Below are 25160 nucleotides of genomic sequence, written 5' to 3'. Positions count from 1 at the left end.
ATTCCCCTGATCCCCACATCTTTCCATCACTATATCGCATGCCACCTACCACGTGATAGATGTAACATGGACATGTCACCCCCATTAAAGGCTACAACCACCTAATAGGGTCCTTGGTTAAACCCCTTATTGAGCTTCGAGACACTTGTACATGCTAAAGCCCACTATGGAAGGGCATGCCACTATGAAGTGGCCCATTGATTCCATTTTTGTAAGCTATTTTTACTTGATTATTCTAATGATTTGTTGTATTGGAGGCCAAGGGGATGCATTGGATCTTCTGCAAGATTGCAGGTAGGTCTCCATTTGGGGTTTGGTGTCCCTATATGGGGTCCAATCCCTCTAGAGGTCTACGTTGGCACTTGTAGAGTGAGCGTTGAGAGCCATGGGCCTCCACCATAGTAGAGAGTACTTCATGTTAGTTTTTGGTAGCATCGAAAGTGCTCTAGCCTTGAAAATTGATGGAGAGGCTAAGGCACATGAGTTCTAAAGATCCCAAAACTGTTTGGTGAAATTCCACCCAGATTATATTTTATTAAAATAATTAATATTTTTAATGGAGTTCATAAGTCTAACTTAGGGAAATTAAAATATTAATGGGTATTAATCAAAATATGGGTGAAAATGATCTAGAAAGCAGATCAAGTCATGTTTTAATCTTAGTCGTTGATTAGAGACTTAATCTCAGCCGTTAAAGACTCAAAAAGAAAAGTATAAAATGGAGGCTTGGGATTCATTTGGAAATACACACAGAGAGAGATACTTGATCTGGAGTTCGATTTCTGGGGCTAGGAAGTTGAGAAATTCGAACTAAGTGATCATTTTACAGCAGAGGGGCAATGATAATCTGAAAGAAGGTCTTTCCGGAGAATACTGACAAAGAGGCAGAGAGAGCTTGCAAAGAGACAACACAGACGCCGGGAGAGCTAACACAGAAAAGATGCCTGACACGCAGAATCCAGAACTGTCGGAACAACCGAAACTGCCGAGAACTTCCGGAACTGTCGGAACAACAAGGAGAGCTGACGCAAAGGGCAGAGAAGGTGACACAGCGCTGATGTAGAGCCAGCGCAGAAATAGTCGAGGTTAGCCAGTCTTGTGTCGGATCAGCCGGAATTATGTCGGGTGACGTGAGGTAAAACTCACTCAAATTTTCCACTAGTATTTTCTTTGTAAAGGATTGCTAGATGAGCATCCTAGATTTGTATTCAGATATTTCTCTTGCATAATAATAAACTGTCAGAACTGTTGCACCGGTTTTCCCGCATTGGGTTTTTCTGGGGACTATTGTGTCCAAAAATAAGTGTGTCCTATGTATATTGTTCTTTGCTCTGTTTTTTGTTTCATGAGATCAAATATTAAATTAGTGTAAGTTGCAGAAGTAATTTGCTTTGGTATTCAGAAGAATAACTTTATGAATGTAATTTAAAAATCAAGTAGGTGAAGTAAATCTAGATTTTCTGCAGTAGGGGTTCCTTCGAGTATAGGAATTTTCACATGGTATCAGAGGATTGATTTTGAAACAGAAAGAGCAAATCCAGTGCTAAACAGTGTGGTCGAAAGCTGCACTTGGCAGCAATTCGAATCCCCTTGAAGGGATTGTGTAGTCCTTGCCGGCAAGTAGATCTGAGAAAATCTCTCTCTGAGTGAAACGACAGAGGTACGATTTCCAGTTCGTGAGTTTGCAGAGGTAGAGGGAGTGACGCAAAGCCTCAACAATGAACATAGTGCTTGAAGGGCGCAGTTTCTGTCGAGGCAGAAATCCGTTAGAAAATAACAAAGACACGCAGGGGGAATTTTCTCCTCAGAGAACTTTCTGGCAGAAAGTTCGAATTTCTCACTTGCTGAGCAGCTGAGCAGTGCTAAGAAGTGACTAGAGGAGTCAGTTCGACAGTGGGTGAGATGGCATCACATAGGCTCAGATATCAGGATAGGTTGGACGGAGCCTCCAACTATGTCATATGGAAGACCAAAATCATAGTTTTTCTAGAGGAACATGATCTCAAGACCTACGTCAATAGTGTTGTAGTTGTTCCTTTTGACAACGATCAAAAGAAGAAATACAAGGCCGAGCAAGGGAAGGAAAAGAGCCTCATTCCTGATGGAGTTCGAGATCATGTGGTCTCAGACTTGCAGGGCAAGGATACAGCCAAAGAGATGTGGGAAGTCTTGTCTTCTCTATATGAAGGCTCTTCCTCTTGTGTGTTTTTACATTCAAGCCTCCAAGCTATCAGTTTTCTTGCTTCAAGTAACAGTTTTTATGCTTGAATGGTATCAAAGCCATGGCACACAATATAATGATGCGAGTCTCTGAACGTTCTTCGCCGCACAAGGTGCCATTACATTCACGTCCTGAATGCGTTGAGTAGTTTAGTAAAATTGAAGAAGCATTTCAGCGTTTACAAAAATCATATGGAGAAGTTAATACATATCAAAGGGAAATCGATAGTAAGGAAAATGATCTAAATGAGGATTCAAATAAAGATAATCTTGATGTGAATGAGGATGATCTAGGTCAAGATAATGATTTTGATGAAGTTGATATAGATCAAGAAGATTTTGATCAGAATGATGATAATGTTGAAGATGAAGGTGTTGCAAAAAATAAAAAAGATGATGATCCAAAAGGAAAAGATAGAGATGACATTCCAAGCTTAGGAGCAATTGTTAAAAAAAATGTGGCAGACTTCAATAGAGGTTGATATGCCAGAAAAAATCCAATACACCCCAGGAAGCATCTTAAAGAGTTCTAATATAAGCAGTGGTAAAAAGGAACCAGATCTCATCCAAATAAAAAAGATGGAAGTTGAGAATGTTGAATATCTATGCAGTGTGAGTTTCTCCCTGGTTTACGATCCCATGAATATAACCCCCGCCACCTTCCTCTACGATCACGACACTGTGGAGACGTGGATTGAGAAGAATCCACCGAATGTAACCATCCCACAAACCCGGGAACCTTTCCTTGTGACTGATATAACTCCCAACGTAGCTCTCAGGGCAAAAATGAGACAATACTTCTAGCGTGTATTGGGCAACGAATACACAGGATGGGAAGTCATTCCCGACTATCCACAAGAACTCTCATCGGATGAAATCTGAAATCTACTAGGCTACATTCTTCAACTCTTCCCTAGTGCAGACGCGGACGAGAATCTGAGCAGAATGAGCGTGGAGAGTTGGTCCAACGCATGGAAGCAACTCACATTTCTCCGCCTCAATCTATAGATGAGCGCTAACAATTTCCAACTCTTCCTGGCCGATGAACGCTAACAATCGCCAACTCTTCCTAGCCGATGAACGCTCACAATCGCCACCTCTTCTTGGCCGATGAACAACCAATTAAGTCTTTACTTGAATTTATAGCCCTCTCCTACACTCAGGGAAGAAAAACTGAAGAATCGGACCTCTTTCACAGGGAAATTATCCGAACAATACATGCCCTCGACTTTACTACACATCAACAACGAATATACAAGTTGAAACTTGTAAATGACTTCTGGCATTCTTAGTTTACAGGATTTTTGTTTAGACATTTGCAATTGGCAGATGAAGGTTTACAACCTATAGTCCTTGGCCTTCTCTTGCTCATAGCTGAAAATCTGGAATACCTTAATGATGCAGAACCCGTGGCTGTTTCCTCAACTTATCTCAAAAATTTAGCTAACCATATATATTCTCCAGATCATTACTATTGTGTGCGTTATTGGTGTTGCTGGAGCCACGGGAGAGCCACTGTCAACGAACACAACGAACCCAGCTTCCCGTCAGCAGGAGTCAGTCCTTGGAGTGTTGGTGTTGTGGATAGCACCCCATACATACCCAACCAGTAATAGCCGCCCGTAGCACTACAGGAGCCACAGGCAGCGAACATGACCGTTCGGGTGAGTTATTGATAAGAACGTTATAACTTGTAACTTTATAATAGTTATATTATAATCTAAAAAAAATTATTTAAGTTCAATAATTAAATAAAAAAGGGAAGACAACCTTCGACTCAAAATAGAGTTACTAGCGAGCCACCAGTGACGAAGACCTTCCACCTTCCATATGCCGAGACGACAACAGCAAAGACAATTGTCAACAATATAGCTTTGAGGACAAAGCTTCTGAAGGAAGGGGATATGTTATGAATATAATTCATAACAAGTAAATAAATAAAACAAATATAAATATTAAATAATCAAATATTAATTAGGTTAAATAGTCATTAAGTTAAGTGAAAAGGCATGTATAAAAGACATGCCCATTCACGAAAGGACACCTGCTTAGGTATATAAATGTGGATCCTCATTGTAACATTCATCACTTATACATTATATATATATAATAGATTATTATTATTAAATACCTCTTGTGTATTTTTACATTCAAGCCTCCAAGCTATCAGTTTTCTTGCTTCAAGTAACAATTTTTATGCTTCATTGGACAAAGTTAAGTTCAACTGATTTTGGATGTTTTTCAATTGCTTCTCTCAGCAACTGAGTTGCAGTACAGATGCAATGTTAGCATTGGCAGTGCTAGCCACATAGCAGATGCAGCATTTGAGAGGGAGTTGTAGTACAGATGCAGCAGTGGCAGTGGCAGTGGCAATGTCATAGGCCGCAGTACAATAGCAGCAGCAACACAATGTTGGTGGCAGCAGTAGTGCAAAAAGGAGGTGCTTTAGAAACAAAGCAGCATATAGGTGGACATTGTTGCTAAAGCACTTTCCTCACTAAGAGGGAGTGTTAGTTTTTGTTAGCATCGGAAGTGCTCTAGCCTTGAAAATTGGTGGAGAGGCTAAGGCACATGAGTTCTAAAGAACCCAGAAACCGTTTCATGAAATTCCACCCGAATTGTATTTTATTAAAATAATTAATATTTTTAATGGAGTTCCTAAGTCTAACTTAGGGAAATTAAAATATTAATGGGTATTAATCAAAATATGGGTGAGAATGACCTAGAAGGCGGATCAAGTCATGTTTTATTGTTAGTCGTTGATTAGAGGCTTAATCTCGGTCGTTGAAGATTCAACAGGAAAAGTATAAAATGGAGGCTTCGGGTTCATTTGGAAATACAGAGAGAGAGAGAGAGAGAGAAAATTGATCTGGAGTTCAATTTCTGGGGCTAGGAAGCTAAGAAATTCGAACTAAGTGATCATTCTGCAACAATGGGGCAGTCAGAATACCGAAGAAGTACTTTCCATAGAATATTGACAAAGAGGTGGAGAGAGCTTGCAGAGAGGCGGCGCAGAAGCCGGGAGAGATGACGCAGAAAAGCTACCTGTCACGCAGAATCAAGAATTGTTGGAACAGTCGAAACTTTCGGGAACTGCTGAAACTACCGGGAACTTCCGAAACAGCCGGGAGAGCTGACGCAGAGGAAGGGCAATAGCCGGGAGAGCTAACACAAAAAAAGTTGTCTGTCACGCAGAATCCAAAACTGCCGAAACTACCAGAAAATGCCGAAACTACCGGGAACTGCCGAAACTGCTGGGAACCACTGGAATAGCTGGGAGAGCTGATGCAGAGGGTAGAGAAGATGACATAGGGATGATGCAGAGCCAGTGCATAAATAGTCGAGGTTAGCCAGTCTTGTGTCAGATCAGCCGAAATTCTGTCGGGTGAAGTGAGGTAAAACTCACTTAGATTTTCCACCAATATTTTCTCTGTAAAGAATTGCTAAATGAGCATCCTAGATTTGTATTCAGATATTTCTCCTGCATAATAATAAACCCTCAGAACTGTTGTACCGATTTTCCGCATTGGGTTTTCCGGGACTATTGTGTCCAAAAATAAGTGTGTCCTATGTATCTTATTCTTTGCTCTGTTTTTTGTTTCATGAGATCAAATATTAAATTAGTGTAGGCTGCATAAGTAATTTGCTTCAGTATTTAGAAGAATAACTTAATGAATGTAATTTAAAAATCAAGTAGGTGAAGTAGATTCAGATTTGCTGGAGTAGGGGTTCCTTTGAGTCTAAGAATTTTCACACTTCATGGATCCCCAGCTTCACTGAGTGATTGCTCGTGCTCCACGTTTTAGATAAGGAGGATGCACCTGGTTCACCATGCCTAGCCGACTCCACACTTGTACCATACACTTGGCAGATGTTCTAGGGTCCAGATGAGGATGTGTTTGTAATGTTCCTAAGTAGGAATACAAGGGATATTAAGCATACAATTTGTTCAACAAATAAAAACGAAATATATATTAAGCATCCATGGAAAGGCTGGAAATAATGAACTGATGAGCCATTTTATTATTTCTTTGAGAGAAAAATCCAATAGATAATAGAGTGGTGCACCTGAGCTTGTCTCAATGGACAAGCATGACCAAACCCAGGTGAGAAACAGTTGAACCGATGGCTACCCCAACTACCGCACCAATCTGCACTGCGCTGCCCAGAAAACTGCCCTTTATGCTAAGTACAAATGGCTAGAAACACCACTTCCCGTGCCCAGCCTAAATCCATCTTAAATCCGGATCTACCAAGCACCAAGAGGGATCTGTTGATTTGGGTTAGCATCGGATGTGCTCTAGCCATGAAAATGGGTGAAGAGACTAAAGCACATGAGATCTCCAAGACCCAAAAATCATTTCGGAAAATTCCATCTGGATAAGGAGTTATTAAAATAAGTAATATTTTTAATGAGTTCCTAAGTCTAAACTTAGGAAAATAAAAATATTAATGGGTATTAATAAAGATAAGGATGAAAAGCTTCTAAAAGACAAGGATCAAGTCTATTTTAATCTTAGCCGTTGATTAAGGACTTAATCTCAATCGTTGATTCATCAATAGGAAAAGTATAAGAGGGGACTTGAGAGTCAGTTGGAGATATACTAAGGGAGACTAGTCAGTTCGATTTCTGGAATGGAGTTTGCTGAGAAATTTGAACTAGAGGTCTGGATTGCAGCAAGAGGTAGCGAGTACAAAACAGAGAGGCAGGAACAGTACTAAAGATCAGCGCAGAGATCAGAGAGGCAAACGCAGAGGTAGCAGCACTATGCAGTCACTAGAGGGTTTGCGTGGGTGACGCAAAGAGGCGCAGTGCTGACGCAAAGGGTCTGGGAGTTGCGTAGAGGCAAGCAAGTCTGACTCTGAGTCTGGGGGAGGTGCTGGAGAATTTATCTTTGTTGGGTAAGCCAGTTTGGCACCGAGTTGTACTCAATAATTGTTGATTAATAAAATCCTCCTCTACTGCACCAGTTTTCCCGCATTGGGTTTTTTCGGGGACATTTATCCAAAAATAATTGTGTTGATGTGTTTGTTTTGTGCATGTATTTGTTTTTGTTCTATGGTGTAATATCTGCAATAGAATTTATTTTAATATTTACTGAAGTGATTTCATAAATAACTTATTGAAGAATAAGTAGGAAAAATAGATCAATTGTTGCAGTAATAAAATTTTCACATGGTATCAGAGCAAAGAATTAGAGACATGAAGGGAAAATCAATTATGGGTCAAGATCATGATGCAGAGCATAAACATCAGGAGACTCATGCAGATTTTCAAAAAATTGCACAAGGGATAGAAATCTTGATTTCTCTATGTTGGCTTCCAGATTGGAAGAAGAAGTGGCTTGTGTAACAAGCTCGGCATCATCTGAGGTATGGTATATAGACAGTGAAGCCTCCTGGCCTATGACAGGAATCCGTGAATGTTTCTCGGAGTATTAGGAGGAAAGGATGAATTATCAGATCACCATGGGTAATAAGGCAAAGTGTACTCCAGTAGGAAAGGGGACCATAGTGTTTCAAACAGAAACGGGAGAGCGGTTCCGGGCCACCAATGTGCTGCATGTGCCAGGACTGGGGATGAACTTACTATCCGTATCACAACTTCAAAGCAAGGGCTATGACATTTTCTTCATCAAGGAGAAAGTGTACGTCAAACACCCAAGCTGGAAAAAGAAAGTGCAGATCGGAATCAAAAGTAACAGGATGTACGGGTTACAACTAGAATCACCAATGGCACTGATAGGCAGTCATGGGGACAAGGATCTGAATGAACTATGGCATAGACGAATGGGACAATTGCACCATGGAGCTCTGAGAATCCTCAGGAAAACTGTAACAAGAGTTCCAGATTTTAGTACAGAAAGAGATGATGTATGCAGAAGATGTGCTCGGGCAAGTACGCCAAAGCAGCATTTCCTAGAAGTAAAAACAGGGCCAAGAGTGTACTAGGATTGATACACTCAAATATTTGTGGACCAATGTCCACTAAAGCTCTTAGTGGTGTTGAATACTTCGTCACCTTCATCAATGAACACTCCAGGAAAACTTGGATTTATTTCTGAAAACCAGGGATCAGGTTTTCTGTCGATTCAAAGAGTTTAAGGTTGTGGTGGAGAATCTGACTGGAAAGAAAATAAAAGTTTTGCGCTCAAATAATGGTGCAAAATATGTCGACAAGGACTTCACAAATTTTTCTGCTAGGGAGGGCATTAGAAGAGAGTGGACAACTCCATACAATCCACAGCAAAATGGAGTAGCAAAAAGGAAGAACCAGACTATTGTGGAAGCAGCCCGGGCCATGATGTATGATCAAGATATGCCAAAATTCCTGTGGGAAGAAGCATGCAACGCAGCAGTCTATGTTCAGAATAGAACTCCTCATCGGGCATTGAGCAAGATTACTCCATAGAAAGTCTTCACAGGGAAGACACCTGAAGTCAGTCATTTCAGGATATTTGGGAGCTTAGCATATTGTCGCATACCCGAGGAAAAGAGGAAAAAGTTGGATCAAACTGCAGAGAAAGGATATCTAGTGGGATATAGCGAGAACGCTAAGGCATACAGAATCTATCTTCCAGAGGGCAGGAAGGTAGTAGTTTGACGAGATGCGAAGTTCATGGAGGATAGGGCCTTCAGAAAATCTCGAGAAATGCCTTCCGAGGAGCAGTCAAAAGATGAGTCATTGGTCAAACCACTTCAACCAACAGAAGTCAAGAATTCTTCCTCGGATCAGGAAGAATCACAGGAGGAGGAGCTAACAGAAGCACCTGCTACCAGAGGAAGAACAAGCAGGGAACTTCATCAGATTCTGCGAGATGCAAAGGATTTCATCGATGCACCAAGAAACAATAAAAGGGAGCGAAAACAGCCAAATAGATATCAAGCATTAGTAGCTCAGGATGGGGAGCCTGCTAGTTTTTAGGAGGTTGCTCAACATCAGGATTGGTTGGATGCGATGGTAGAGGAATACAACTCTATAATGGTGAACTATGAATGGGAGTAGTGTCGAGGCCTCAAGACAGATCGGTTGTAGGTTCGAGATGGATCTACAAGATTAAATACGCTGCAAACGACAATGTGGAAAAGTACAAAGCCAGGTTTGTGGCTAAGGGATATGCTCAGAAGGAAGGAATTGACAACGAAGAGACCTTCGCCCCAGTAGCCAAGTATACATCTATTAGAACTATGATATTTCTTGCAGCACAGATGGGATGGGAGATTGACCAGATGGATGTCAAAACGACATTCCTGAACGGGGTGATAGAAGAGGAGGTATGCATTGAATAACCAGAAGGCTTTGAGACACATGAGAAGAAGTATCATGTATGCAGATTGAAAAAAGCCTTGTATGGGCTGAAACAGGCACTTAGAGCATGGTATGGTCGAATTGATGGCTACTTGCAAAAGATGGGGTTTGTCAAGAGTGACGCAAATCCAAATCTCTACTATCTGGTTGTAGAGAATGAGCCTCTAATCCTAGTATTATATGTGGATGATCTCTTCCTGACAGGATCATCCAGGCTCATTGGGGACTGCAAGAACAATCTAGCCACGGAATTTGACATGAAGGATTCGGGACAGATGAATTACTTCCTAGGGTTGGAAGTTTGGTAGCAAAAGGGGGAGATCTTCCTTGGACAAGAGAGATATGCTACAGAAATTCTGAAGAGATTCAAGATGCAGGATTGTAGACCCATGGCTAATCAAATGATTACCAACTGGAAGAAAATTGATGCATCAGAAGACAAGGATGTTGATCCCACCTTATATAGGTAGCTCATAGGGTCCCTGATGTATCTGGTCAATACTAGGCTAGACATTTGTTACGCTGTCAACACCCTCAGTTAGTTCATGGTGGAACCGAAGAGGGCGCACTAGGCAGCAGCCAAACATGTTCTCAAATATATACAGGGAACAGTCGATTATGGACTCTTGTACACCAGGAGTAAGGATATCAGATTGAGTGGATTTACTGATGCAGATTGGGCTGGAAGTTCAGTGGATCAGAAAAGTACCTCTGGGTATTGTTTCAACATTGGATCGGGAATGACCTCCTGGTGCAGTAGGAAACAGAAATCTGTAGCTCTGAGCTTAACTGAAGCAGAATATATGGCTACAAGCACAGCTTCATGCAAAGCCATATGGCTTAGAAAACTGCTTGTGAACCTATTCAGAAGAAAGATGGAGGCGACCAGGATCATGTGTGATAATCAGAGTTGCATCAAGCTCTCTGAGAATCCAGTATTTCACGATCGGTCAAAGCACATTGATATTCGGTGTCACTTTGTCAGAGACTGTGTCCAACGAGGAGCTGCACAATTGAGCTACACTCCTACAGGAGAACGTGGCAGACATCCTTACCAAGGCCCTTGGAAGAACCAAGTTTGATTATTTCAGGGAGAAAATGGGGATGATAAAGAATCCATTTCAGTAGCAGAAATGGGTATGATGTTGCAATGAAAATGCAGTGTTGGGAAGAAGGACTAGCAACAGCACGGATGCAGAGGGAGTTGCAGTGCAGATGCAGCGTTGGGAAAACAGACTAGCAGCAGCACGGATGCAAAGGGAGTTGCAGTACAGATGTAGCAATGGTAGTGGTAGAGCCATGGGCAGCAGTACAGGATGCAGCAGTGCAGAGGATGTTGGGCAGGAAGGCCAAACATCAGCATAGGTACCGGTGCTGGATGATCAAGGTGATGATCAGTTGTGGAGTATTGCTAGAGCACATTCCTCGCTAAGAGGGAGTATTAATTTGGGGTAGCATCAGATGTGCTCCAACCATGAAAATTGGTCACAGCGCGCGATCATATACTGAGGTGCTCCCCGCCGGTTGCTTGTTTGGACGATGCGAGTCAAGCACCTACCAAGACAAATATATGTATTGACCTCCGTTGGATCCATACCTACCTCTGTTTGCTCGTCGGCTAAACGAAAAGCTTGATTGGAGAGACTAAGGCACATGAGATCTCCAAGGCCCAGAAATCGTTTTGGAAAATTCCATCCGGATGAGGAGTTATTAAAATAACTAACATTTTTAATGAGTTCCCAAGTCTAAACTTAGGAAAACAAAAATATTAATGGGTATTAATAAAGATAAGGATGAGAAGCTTCTAAGAGATAAGGATCAAGTCTATTTTAATCTTAGCCGTTGATTAGGGACTTAATCTCGGTCGTTGATTCATCAACAAGAAAAGTATAAGAGGGGACTTGAGAGTCAGTTGGAGATATATTGAGGGAGACCAGTCAGTGCGATTTCTCGAGCGGGTTTGCTGAGAAATTCAAACTAGAGGTCTGGATTGCAGCAAGAGGTAGCGAGTACAGAACAGAGAGGCAGAAACAGTACCAAAAGATCAGCGCAGAGATCAGATAGGCAGACGTAGAGCCTCTCAGGCAGACGCAGAGGCAACAACACTGCGCAGTCACTGGAGGGCCTGCGTGGGTGACGCAGAGAGGCCCAGTGCTGATGCAAAGAGGCGGGAGCTGGCACAGAGGGTCTGGGAGCTACGCAGAGGCAAGCAAGTCTGACGCTGAGTCTGGGGGAGGTGCTGGAGAATTTATCTCTGTTGGGTAAGCTAGTTTGGCACCCAGTTGTACTCAAGAATTGCTGATTAATAAAATCCTCCTCTGCTGCACCGGTTTTCCCACATTGGGTTTTTCCGGGGACATTTGTCCAAAAATAACTATGTTGATGTGTTTGTTTTGTGCATGTATTTGTTTCTGTTCTATGGTGTGATATCTGCAGTAGAATTTATTTTAACATTTACTGAAGCGATTGGGGACATTTGTCCAAAAATAACTATGTTGATGTGTTTGTTTTGTGCATGTATTTGTTTATGTTCTATGGTGTGATATCTGCAATAGAATTTATTTTAACATTTACTGAAGCAATTTTGTAAATAACTTGTTGAAGAATAAGTAGGAAAAATAAATCAGTTGCTGCAGTAATAGAATTTCACAGGATCAAGTCCGGATTTAAGCAGGATCTAAGCTGGTACTCTTGCATTCCATAATGGATTTCCTCAAGCCTTTAAATAGGCTTCGTCATAGCAAATACCATGGACTTGTAAACCACCATCAGTAAACCCATCAAATGGCTAATTCAAACTTTAATTTTAATTTTTAATTTTTTACTTTTAATGTTGACCAACTCAACATAACATTACATTACATAACGTTGTACAACATCACTTCCATACTGGGCTATAGAGCGCCTCACAGCACAATGACATAGTGACAATGATTTGTTTTAAGCTCTGTCTCCTTAGGAATATTTCACATCAGCTAACCTAGGGTTTAGTTAGAGATATTTGCCCCTGTCGTCTAGGTAGAGAGAGGGCATAGTTCTATCATGAACCTGACTCTCTACTATTTATGATTTTGTATTATATGAACCTGCTTTCATATTAAAGAATCATATGCAGGAAAATGACCTTTTGAAAATTTCTAGTGTTTCTGTCACCTCTTTGTCAAGGTTAAAACAAAGATTCTCATCTCGCAACAAATTTGGATTATCTTTGGCATGAATTTCCTGCAAATCACACAAAAGCATTTTAAAGCTACCATCCTGCAGGGAAAGTTGCAAAACATAGCTTCTTATGAGTACATCAATTTCACTCGACTCACAAGCAGGTGAACAGCTGTATGTAGATCAAGGGGCAGGATGCCCTGCTTAGACAATACACTCTCTCTTTCTGTTTTTGAAGACAGATTTCCATATTTCATACATTTTCCTTGTGAACTCTCGAAATAGCTTCCAAATTTTGTGCAATATGACTTATAAATGTCATGGCAGTAGAATGAACTTTCACATTCTAGATCACAACTTGTCCTGGCATCTGCAAACAACCTGAAGATCAAATACTGCACTGAACATTGGGTTATCCAGAAAATTAAAACACTAATGCAGATTCCTTTCATAACTTGCATTCACATTCCTTAAACTCAGTTAAGTACCTGGAGTTTCAGGCCTTCCTTCCCAAACATCCCTTGTACAATCTTTCTGATCCTTTTTTCTCCATCCTCCCTTGTAATGTTTAACTGCCTCTGAAGTTGTCTTTGCTAGATTTTCTGAAAATCAAATAACGTTATTAGACTTATGGTTACTCTGATTATTGAATACCTACAGACCAACTCAGACAAACCCAAACCATGAAATGTTCCCCTCTGCTTTCATTAGCCATACCCTTCATTGTCTTTATTAGCTGCATGCAAAAGAAAAAATGAATGAGTACTTCCATCTAAATCAATAGTAAAATAAAAAATAATTAAAAACTGCTGAAATGTCAATTAAATTCAAATTTGACCCCAAAAATGATAAACTTGCTTTCAAATACTAAAACTCGAAGAACTATGCAAAACAAGCAAGCTTTATTGATGTAGTTCCAGCAGTATTTCCAATCTTTTTATTTAAACCAGGTACAATGATTTATGGTAATCTAGGGAGGATATATACATTGATACAATATATGTAGGTAAGTTGGCTAAAATTTGAAAGGTAAATGATAAATCTAAGATCAATCATCTTCAAGATGACTCTAGATATGAGTTAACATATATAAATCCATACAAATATATGACTGGCTTCCCTAAAACATATATATAGTGCCTAAGGGCTTAGGTCAACCATTCGTTGCAAATGTTGTCAGGCATTTGGCTAGTTCCATGCCAGGAAGTGTCTAGTTTAATCCCCTTGTGTGAGGCACACTAGTCTACATTGATGAGTTTAGTAGGGATAGCATCTACAAATGCGGGGAACCATCCCTTGGGTTTTGCCTAAAGATTTCCCTTGTATATATATTCATTCCAAGGAAAACCTTGTGGGAAACCCAGAATATCTGAATGGAGGGGGGCTCCATCACCAACCTTACTAGCAGTTGGTAACCTAGCTGGACCCATCTAAACTAAAACTGTAGACCTCATTGCAAACTCCACCTTAAAATAGTCCATTTGAACAAATTAAGCTAAACCATTGGGCTATGTGTGTGTGTGTACAATGAACCCCTTCTTTATTTTTTTAAATAAGTTACAACGACTGAATTCACTAAAAGACTCACTTGATTGATGGTAAACAGTTGGACATTTGTACAATATTTGTTTTGGTGACATCCCTTACAAACTATTGTATTCAAACCTAATAAACAAAACCCATCAAGAATGCCTCACCTCCATCCGCACATGAACATTGGTTGATGCAACTTCAACTTCAAATCTTGAAATGGATCCAAGATTATCAATTTCTCCAATCTGCAGTGTGAATTTGTAACAAAACAATATTATATAGAGCTCAAAAGAAAAATAAGACAATCCATTTCCTTGTCATGAGGCAGAAATATTACAGGTATTGACAGGCTAATGAAACAAACTAACCTTAATAATTTAAGATAGAAAATATTTTCTAGACATCAGCAAAATAAAATAAGTATCAGTTGATTTGGAACTCAGCACCTTTGATTAAGATGAATGATGTGTTGTATGGCCTAAATGGTAGAAGGATGCTCTGGTTCCTCAAATAAATGAGTACACATCCAGTATGCCCTTCATTGCTTTAAGTGTAAAACAGTTACAATCTTGCTGTTCAACCTGAAAAATGATACAAATAGCAAATTGTTTGGTTCTGTTTGCTAATTTGACAACAGGTTTACTAGAAAGACACACGGCATATATTTATTTTAGAATCCATTGTAGATAGACCAATGACCATGCTGGTAAGGTCACCCTAGGAGAATGCCATAGCATTCAATGGGTGTCCCATAAGATATGACATCTGTTCCATTGCAAATGAACAATACATTTCCGAATCTATATGGGTGAGCTGCCCACTGGTTTTGAACCAACCCATATGGTATGGCCAATGGTGGGGCTGTGTGGATAGACTCCATGATGTCGCTGGGTCTTGCAATACCACTTTCTTCAAGCTCCTATTGTTGATTATCATATCAAATCATTTATATAAATAATGGACCATTTATTGTGTTACGAAAAAATGAAAAATTGACTGTTTGCATGTTTTAACTTTCCTTGCTGGTTAGTGTTGGGTCAAGAAAAATGTATGTTTTCTCCTTGGTAATTGCTCTATTTCGCATTCATCCTTATATGATTATCTCTGTTTATGGATTGAAACAAAGGAAATAACAGCTAAAGTTGGATGAAAGCACTTGGTAACAAATTAGATAAATCTAGTACAAGAAACTGACTTTTTACTATCCTTGTGTGCAGAAGACGCGGATTGGTCAATAGCCGTTCAATCGACAGAGCAGCATCAGGCCGTAAAAGGAAAAAGACAGCGTCTGAGGCAGGCAAGGCAGCGAGAGACTAGGCAGACTGATGCTATTTCATGACAGAATCAGATTATGTATTGTGAAATCCTCAAGATCCCCTAATCCTGAGGATTCGCTTTTATCTAGTTTACTCTTTTAATGTTATATATAAGGTCGAAAGGCAAACGAAAAAGGAGTTCAAACTTTCATAATTTGTAATTATTCTTTTTGAGACATATAATACTGTTATCTCAGTGATGTTGTAATCTTGTTACTTATATTAATGAAGAAAGACTACGTTTGATCCATACTTATATTCTGAGTATTTCTTAGCGGAGACTTCTGACGACTCTAGGCCCGGTCAAGAGAAGTTCTACTGCTTTCTTGTGTAAGTCTGAGTATTTCTTAGCGGAGACTTCTGACGACTCTAGGCCCGGTCAAGAGAAGTTCTACTGCTTTCTTGTGTAAGGGCTCAGATGATGGTGTAAGTGATGCCACATCAACATACAAGTCCTAGGTCATATGCCAAGTGCATGGTACAACTTGGGGTTGGCTAGGCAAAGGTGAACCAGGTGCATCTTCCTCGTCCATTAGGTGAATCTCGAGCAATCTTTGAACATCTATGGGGATCCATGGAGTGTTGTCTACTGCAGTGGAGGCCCATGGCTCTCAACACACACCCTACATGTGATCCGGATTTAAACAGGAACGCAATAGATTACAGAGATAACCATAAATACAGAGGTGCAATAACCATAAACACATAGATGCAGCGGAAATAATGCTTCATTTCATTAATGGAAAATACTGAAATATGCTTACAACCAGAAATGGAAATAAACCAGCTAGGGCGATGGTAGCTTATCTCTGAGAAGAGATGTGCGGCTACATGCCTCTGAACTGTTCCGAACTGTATTACAATGAGGCTCGAAGGCCTATTTATTGTTGAGAAACAATGGAAAACCCTTCACATCCCGAAACCTAACCCTAGAAGATGAAACGCCAAATTGTGGGCCCCGTTTGGGTAAATTGGTACATCAATTTCCCGGGGTCGTAACTTTGGCATACGATCTCCGTTTGACGCGTATGATAGCTCGTTAGAAAGATCTATCCGAGTACTACCACTTTGGGAGGCAACATGGGTCCATGGACCCATGTTGCCCCAGAATCCCAAAAAAACGTCGTTTAGGGCCTCAAAACGGCTCCGGATGTTCAGGACCCGAAAAACTGCTAAAAATAGTAAATTGTGCTACAAGTTACGACACTGAAAAGACTGAAAGAGACAGTTGTGGGGGTCCAAATAGGTTGGTGGGTGGCCACCAACATCCACCTGGATCATTCCTCCCCCCTTAGGAAGCAATGGTCCCCATTGCGTTGAGTTCCTCCCTGAGATGAGGACGCTTCTGCTGAGTAGGTTCTCTGGTGAGCTGTTCTACAATCTCTGATGTGTACAGAATTGGTAGAAAGCATGGTCGATGATGGTCCACATTGAATACTCGGTGCAAGCGAAGGAATGGAGGAATGCTGTGCTTCAAAGCATTGTTGCCCATAGCCTTGGTACTGCTGTGAGGACCATGTCGGAGTGGTCGGAGCTTCTAATGGGCTCTTGTAAGGCGTTCTTTCTGTAGATGTAACCAAACTTTGTTGCCCACCTGAAACTTGTGTGGTACCCATGTGGGTGAGGAGAAACTGCTCCTGTGTTTTGTCATGACCGTATCCCTTTGTTGTTGCTGCTGCATGGAGGAACCCTTTGCATGGGTCATGGATGTAGCAACGATCTTCCCCTTATTTTGTGAGTGAACCAGACAGATGAATTTCCTGGTCTGTGATATGAGCTTGCTGCCTTTCTTGGTAGTGATCAAGGATGTGGCAGTAGGTGGGGCTACCTCTGGTATCCTGTATAATGAATTATTCAAAGAAATAATGACAGCACGAGGCCTTGACTCATACACAGCATGTCGCCTCCACAAGTATGGCTGGCCTAACAATACATCACAAACATCCAGAGGTGTAACATCACACAATACCTCGTCTGTGAAGGGTTTGATGCTGTAGGAAAGGCGGCACTGCTGGCGAACTTTGAGATCTCGTCCTTCATGAAGCCACCCGATACTGTACGGCTGTGGGTGTGGTGTAGTCGGTAGGCCCAACCGCTTCACGACCTCTGCTGAAATGAGGTTCTTTTGGCTGCCACTGTCGACAATGAATTGCAGCGGCGAACCCTTCACCCACATCTGTGAGTGGAAAAGACGCTCCCCCTCTTCTGGATCTGCAGGATCATTATTCTGGATCTTGGCAGTGGCAACAGTGGCACTGGGATCTGCATCAATGATCTGCTTCCCTTTACCATTCCCCTTGTCGGGTTCTGGCTCAGGGTCAGAACATGCATCTGATTCGGAAGCCTTCAACTCGGCCACAAGGGACTGCTTGGTCCGACACTCACTTGTGTTATGAGTGGGACTCTTGTGAAACTCACACCACTTTCCTGTGTCCTTCTTTGGCTTCGTGGTGTTGTTCTTTTCTTGCGGCTTCGACGGGTTGTCTTGGGTCACCCCGCCTTGGCTTTGTCCTTTGGGCTTCGGATTTGTAGATCCAAAGTCTCGCTTCTTCTGTTTGAACTTTTGCTCGATTTTGACAGCATATCGGTATGCTGTGCCAAGTGAGGAGATGTTCAAGAACACCATCTCTTCCTGGATGTACTTGTGCAGGCAGCCACGGTATTTGAGTACCAGATGCAGCTCAGAATCTTTGATACCCAACTGTGTGCGAAGGGTATGAAAAATGTTTGTGAACTCCGACACATCTTGGTCTCGTCCCTGCCGCAGTGTGGTCCATTTGATGTATTTGTCCTCATAGCTTCCGACAGGGTAGTACTGCTCCTTGATGGCATCCCGGAAGTCATTCCAAGTGGGTGCGGCTGAAAATAGTGAGCCTGTACTTTCATCCTTCTGCTCGCAGTAGGTTTCCCACCAGTCCTTGACGTGGGGGGCTGCTTTGAGAAGAGCAAAAACAATCTTTTCCCGACTTGAAAATTCATGAACAGAAAAATACCCATGTAGCAGATTTAACCATTTATCTACGGCATCTGCGTCTATTTGACCCTCGAAGATGGGGATTTCAAAATTAACTTGTACCTTAAACGGCGTGGCATTTCCAGAGTCGCTTTTGGAAGTCGATGCGTCGCCTCTGGGTAGCCGCTGAAGGATCTGCGCAAAGCTATCCATCATCGCGTTCCTTTGCCGCTCGAGCGCTTCTTCGAGCAAGATTTTGATAGGATCTCCTGCCCCCTCGTCTTTCTTCTCATCCGCCATGGGAGGCCGTCGGGATTTGCGAGGCTGGTCTTGCAAAGGTTCGACCAGTTCAAGCCCTAACTCCTTATATCCCGACCTCGTTGGGGACATGCAAAGAAAAACAGAGAAAAAGCAGACCGCTTTGATACCACTGATCCGGATTTAAACAGGAACGCAATAGATTACAGAGATAACCATAAATACAGAGATGCAATAACCATAAACACATAGATGCAGCGGAAATAATGCTTCATTTCATTAATGGAAAATACTGAAATATGCTTACAACCAGAAATGGAAATAAACCAGCTAGGGCGATGGTAGCTTATCTCTGAGAAGAGATGTGCGGCTACATGCCTCTGAACTGTTCCGAACTGTATTACAATGAGGCTCGAAGGCCTATTTATTGTTGAGAAACAATGGAAAACCCTTCACATCCCGAAACCTAACCCTAGAAGATGAAACGCCAAATTGTGGGCCCCGTTTGGGTAAATTGGTACATCAATTTCCCGGGGTCGTAACTTTGGCATACGATCTCCGTTTGACGCGTATGATAGCTCGTTAGAAAGATCTATCCGAGTACTACCACTTTGGGAGGCAACATGGGTCCATGGACCCATGTTGCCCCAGAATCCCAAAAAAACGTCGTTTAGGGCCTCAAAACGGCTCCGGAAGTTCAGGACCCGAAAAACTGCTAAAAATAGTAAATTGTGCTACAAGTTACGAAACTGAAAAGACTGAAAGAGACAGTTGTGGGGGTCCAAATAGGTTGGTGGGTGGCCACCAACATCCACCTGGATCAACATGTGCCAATGTAGCCCTCTCGAAGGTCAAGACCCCGTATAGGGAGACCAGGCCCAAGATGGAGACCACCCGCAATCCTACATAAGATCCAATGCGTCCCCTAGCCTTCCAGTACAACAAGTCATCAAGGAAATCAAGTAAGAGAGCTTACAAACCATGGACAACAGGTGGGGACTTCATAATGACATGCCTTACCATAATGGGCTTTAGCATGTGCTAATGTCTCCAAGCTCCAAATGGGGTTAACCAAGTATCCTATTAGGTGGTTTCTACTTCTAAAGGGGATAATATGTCCAAGGTACATCATTTAAAGTTGGTGGCATGTGGTAAAAAGATGAATGGAGTAGGGAATGAAAAGGGGCAGCCCTGGGCCACATGCTGGGGTACAAGGGTAGCTAATAAAAGGGAAGGCCACACTTAGGTATATAATATACAGGAGGGAGCAATTGTGGTACATGAGGTTCCCCGACCTTGATTTTTCCAACCTTCTTTATATGCATTTTGCCTTTTATGATTTTTCTTTAATTAACTACTCAAGGCTCAAGGGGTAAGGCATGATGTGTGAGATATAGCAGTGGATACCCCTTTTAAGGTAGGGCAGTTCATTGCCCACCAGGGGTCAGGACAATCATGGGTTCCTAAATGATAAAGGAGGCTCAACTAGGACCTATAGGAACCAGGGTGATGGCCATGATGATGGGGTATAGCTTATGTATTGGCTTTTTCCCACGTGCTAAATGTGTTTGTCCCAGCCATCTTTTGCATTTGTGGTACATTTTCCTGTTGAATGTAGCCAATTATGCTTTTACTTTTCTTTTCAACTGCATCAACCTCTGGGGCATCATTCCAGGCCCGACCCAAGGTGTGGGCAAGGGGAAGGGGAAGACTAGCCCTATGTGGACCCAATGGAGGAATGTGGACCCAGGTGGGAGAAATGATCGATGGGGCTATAATGAGTGGAAAGGGGGTAATATATATGGATGAGGGAGCGGGACCACACAACCAAAATTGGGGTTTCCCATGTAATACCATCCTAAAGCCAAAAGGTCAGTAAAAGAGATCCCACAAGACTAGAATTCAAGGTTAACATCCAAAAGGGGTCTAGGAGACACGAGCACAAACCTAGCTCATTATGTCTACCGAATTCCCCCCATTAATTCATGCCCAAAAGTGTCCATGATAAGCAAACTGTAATACTCAATTACCAAATGACAAGGCATACCTTTAGGTTCGGGAGACCCAACTTCAAACATACGATCCTGGCAAATGGGTGACGGACCACATGGCTGGCTCAGATGGTGGAGAAGTGGCACAACGAGCTAGTTGGTGGCTGCAAGGGGCTGTTGGCTGCCAATTGAGGACCATCTTGGAGAAAAAAATTCTCCTAGGGACATCACCCATAAGATGGTGGGTAACAATTCCCATCCCATAGAAGCAACAAGTGAAATGATGGATCTAATAGAGGTGTACCAAGCAACTGGAGCAAAAGTCTCGTCACAATCTTCTCCCTCTTCAGGGAGAATCCTCTAACCACAAACCGTACCTTGTATTTGTCAATGCTCTCATTTGCAGCATGCTTAATCTTGTATATCCATTTGGAAGTTAGTGCTAACTTCACTTCAGGCCTTTACATAATTTCCCAAACGCCATTCTTCATAATTGATTGGTACTCATTCATTGCTTCCTTCCACACCTGCTGACTGGTTGTTTCTTCATAGGTGGAGGGTTCTTCATCAATGAATTTTGTCATGAGAGCTACATAACTAGAGAACCTCTTAGATTTCTTTACTTCTATAGATGTTCCATCAATAGTTGCAAGTCCTTCCGCTTCTTCTAATGTGGATCTAAGCCATGTTGGTCTCTTCTTGATCTCTGGAACTATGACTGGTTCTGCTGGATCTTGAGGCCCTTCTGGCCTTCCGATACATTTTGTAGAACTTGAATGCTCCTCCCTTGAGGCCTCCTGCTTTACTTCATCCAAGGAATCTATGGAAACTTCCTTATACCTCCAATATGCCACTTTCTCATCGAAGGTGACATCTCGACTAACCTCAATTCGTCGTTGCTCTAGAATGTATATTTTGTAGGCCTTTGAAGATTCACTATATCCAACAAATATGCCTTTCTTCCCTGAAGGCTCAAGCTTGTTCCTTTTATCCTTAGGAACATGAATATATACAAGACAACCAAAGATTCTCATATGTCCAACCTTTGGCTTCCTTTTAGAGAAGGCTTCTTCAAGAGTCATACCTTCCAGAGCTCTATGAGGACTTCGATTTTGAATGTACACAGTTTTTCGTGATGCCTCGCCCCATAAGAACAATGGCAAGTCCAAATCATGTAACATGGCCTTGACACACTCTTAATGGATCTGTTCTTCCTTTTTGCAACACCATTTTGTTCTAGATTATAAGGGACAATTAACTCCCTCTTAATCCTAACCTACTTGTAGAAAGCAACAAGCTTTTTTGAGGTGTATTCTCCTCCATTGTTTGATCTTAGTATCCTGATCCTTTTAGCTGTCAAGTTTCCTACTTCAATTTTGAATTCATGGAACTTGTCAAATACCTCATCTTTTGTCTTCAAGAGATATATCCATGTCTTACAGGAGAAATCATCAATGAATGTCACATAGTAAAACGAACCTCCAAGTGATTTTATGGGCATCAGACCACATACATCAGAATGAATCAAGTTCAAGGCTTCCTTAGATCTGCTCACTGGTTGGAAATGGTTTGTTAATGTTCTTCTCAAGAGCATAGCCTTTGCATACACCATCATTCTTTACCTATGGTTCAGGAACTCCTGACACTATTTCACTTAATTCAAGCAATGCTCTAAAATGACGGTGTTCATACCTTCTGTGCCATAGCTTACTTAGATCTATTTCGTCATGTACTAACGCTTGATCTAGTTGACTTACAAGTCTATACTATCTACCATCATGAATCCCAATAACCCTAGCATCATCTATATTAGATCCCTTTGACCAAAGAAGTACTTTTCCATCCACAAAAACAACCCTATCTCCTTTATTTTTTAAACAATAAATAGAGACTATTGTTTTTCAAACCTGGTACATAAAGGACACGGTTGAGATGAACGTTGTTACCAGATTCTAGCTCTATGGATGCCTTCCAATTCCTTTGACTGCATAGTTGCTGATGTCTCCCAATTCAACTCTTTAAGATAGCTTCCCTTATGTCATGCTTGAAAGATTCCTACGTTCTCCAGTCATGTGTCTTGATGCTCCACTATCTACCAACCACATGTCGTCATCATTTGCAAAGGAACCTATCAAAGCAGAGAAGTAGTAGAAATATTCTTCACCCTTGGGTTTCTTTGGCTTCTCCTCTTCTTCATCTTCTACTACGTGTTGAAATTTCTAAGTCTAACCCGTTAGAAATTTCCCTGCATTATCTGGTTTATTTCATCTACTTGTTTAATTATTGAACAAGTTATTTAACCATATAAATAATGAAATAAACACAATGCAGTCTCCACCATCTACAGATCATCAACTGAAAGAAGTAGACAAACACACAAGGGACACCGTTATTTTTGGACAATTGTCCCCAGAAAAACCCAACTTGGGAAAACCAGTGCAGCAGTTCTGAGGGTTTTATCATCAAGCAGCTTTTCTTGAGTACAATTGGGTGCCAAACTGGCTCACCCTACAGAGAAATCTATCTAGCAGTAATACCTCTCTTCGAAAGCAGATATTTTGAAAGTCTGCTCCACGAAACTCTCTCCAACGCCTCTTCGAGGCTCTGCATCAGCCCTCCTGGCCTTTGCGTCAGCCCTCTGATGCTCTGTGCAGTCTTTCTGGCCCTCTGCGTCACATCGGCAGCCTCTGTGTCACTCACGCAGGCCCTCTGGCCCTCTGCGCAGTCACTGTTGGCCTCTACGTGGCTCCTGTTGGCTCTACGTCTACCTCTTTGCCTCTACGCTGGTCTTCCGGCACTATCTTTGTTCTGCACTCACTGCCCCTTGCTGCAACTCTGATCACTAGTTCGATTTCTCTTAGCAAACCCTGCTCTAGAAAATCAAACTAACAAATCAATCTAGTGTGTCTCCAACTGACCCTCAAGCCTCCTCTTATACTTTTCCTGTTGAGTCTTCAACGGACAAGATTAAATCTCTAATCAACGACTAAGATTAGATTTGGCTTGATCCATGTCATTTAGAACCTTCTAACCCAGTTTTATATTAATACCCATTAATATTTTTATTTTCCTAAGTTTAGACTTAGGAACCCTTTAAAAATATTAATTATTTTAATATCTCCTTCACCGGCCAGAATTTTCTCAAACCATTTCTGGGTCTTGGAGATCTCATGTGCTTTAGCGTCTCCACCAATTTTCATGGCTATAGCACATCTGATTCTACCCCAAATCAACACTCCCTCTTAGCAAGGAATGTGCTCTAGTAATACTCCACCACTGAGCATCACCCTAATCATCCGGCATCGGTACCTGTGCTGATGTTTGGCCTTGTTGCCCAACATCCTCTGCACTGCTACATCCTATACTGTTGCCATGGCTCAAACAACTACCACTGCTACATCTGTATGGCAGCTCCCTCTGCATCTATGCTGCAGCTGGTCCTTTCTCTCAACACTGCATCTGCACTGCAGCCCTCTCTCCTCATGCTGCCCATAGCACTACCACTGCCACTACTGCACTGCAACTCAGTTACTGAGACGATGGTAACTGATCTACCCAACTACTGACATCCTTGTCAGGCTAGAAACCCTCCTAATGATGAAGCTCTCTCTGCTGTTATCCTGTGCTGCCTCTGCCCTGCTACAACAAACTTTGTGCCTCTCGCACCACTACAAACACCTATCTGCCTTCCTGCACTGCTGCAACCTCCTTTGTGCCTCTCGCACTATTGCAACCCTCTCTGCGCTGCCAGGGACTACTGCACTCTAGCATTGTTCTGTCACTCCATCTGCATCCGCTTCTACTGACATCCGCCATCTTGCTACTGTCTTTTCAGAGCTCCCGTAGCCTTATATAATCCAAGAGTTTGGGTACCTCAACGATCCTGACCCTCATCTTCTATAGTCCTCCTGACTACAGCTCGATGTCTCCCCACTTCTTCTCTAGAGGTACATGAGCACTCATGGCACAATAGTCATCATCCTCTACCTCCTTCTCCGCCTTAGCCGACGCTGCCTTGGAGTCAAACGCCTCTCCCTTATTCTTCTGCCTAGGAAACTAGGTTGCATAATGGCCTAGCTCCCCACAGTTGAAGCACTTAATCTTGGAGAGGTCCTTTTTCTTTCTCTTCCCTTGCTGCCCCGCAGATGCCAGAGCCGCATCCTCTTCCTCCTCTTTCTTGACCCGGGCTCCTTTACCACTACTTCCTGCCTTGGTCAGTCGTCTGATCTCTTCTTGGCAAAGAGCTGCCCATAGTTCTTCCCAATCTGGAAGATTCGCTCTGCCCAAAATTCTTTGGACGAATGTCTCCCACTCCTCGGAGACTGCGTTTAGGGCGGTCCTCACCATTAACTCCTGATCCGGCGTGGCCCCTATGGAAGTCAGTTGGTCCCGAATCTCCTGCAACCTGCTGAGGAAGTGAT

At 42.1% G+C, this 25160-nt stretch overlaps 1 protein-coding gene across 1 annotated transcript in view; it reads right to left on the bottom strand.

The window, feature by feature from the left end:
• Positions 1 to 25160, bottom strand: part of LOC149141953 (uncharacterized) — a 443876-nt gene that overhangs the window by 380571 nt on the left and 38145 nt on the right. The window contains exons 2-6 of the mRNA XM_089448017.1: positions 14386 to 14466; positions 13406 to 13424; positions 13177 to 13290; positions 12847 to 13058; positions 12654 to 12751 (exon numbers count right to left, since the gene is read on the bottom strand). Coding sequence (XP_089304143.1) covers positions 12654 to 12751; positions 12847 to 13058; positions 13177 to 13290; positions 13406 to 13424; positions 14386 to 14466 — 524 coding nt within the window. The remainder of the gene's footprint in view (positions 1 to 12653; positions 12752 to 12846; positions 13059 to 13176; positions 13291 to 13405; positions 13425 to 14385; positions 14467 to 25160) is intronic.

The sequence above is a fragment of the Pinus tabuliformis genome, chromosome X (assembly GCF_031772625.1).
Source record: "Pinus tabuliformis cultivar Carrire ecotype Pingquan chromosome X, CPIR1, whole genome shotgun sequence".
Classification (NCBI taxonomy): Eukaryota; Viridiplantae; Streptophyta; class Pinopsida; order Pinales; family Pinaceae; genus Pinus; species Pinus tabuliformis.
Note: the sequence above shows the minus strand (reverse complement) of the source record. Positions and strands in the feature narration are given on the sequence as shown.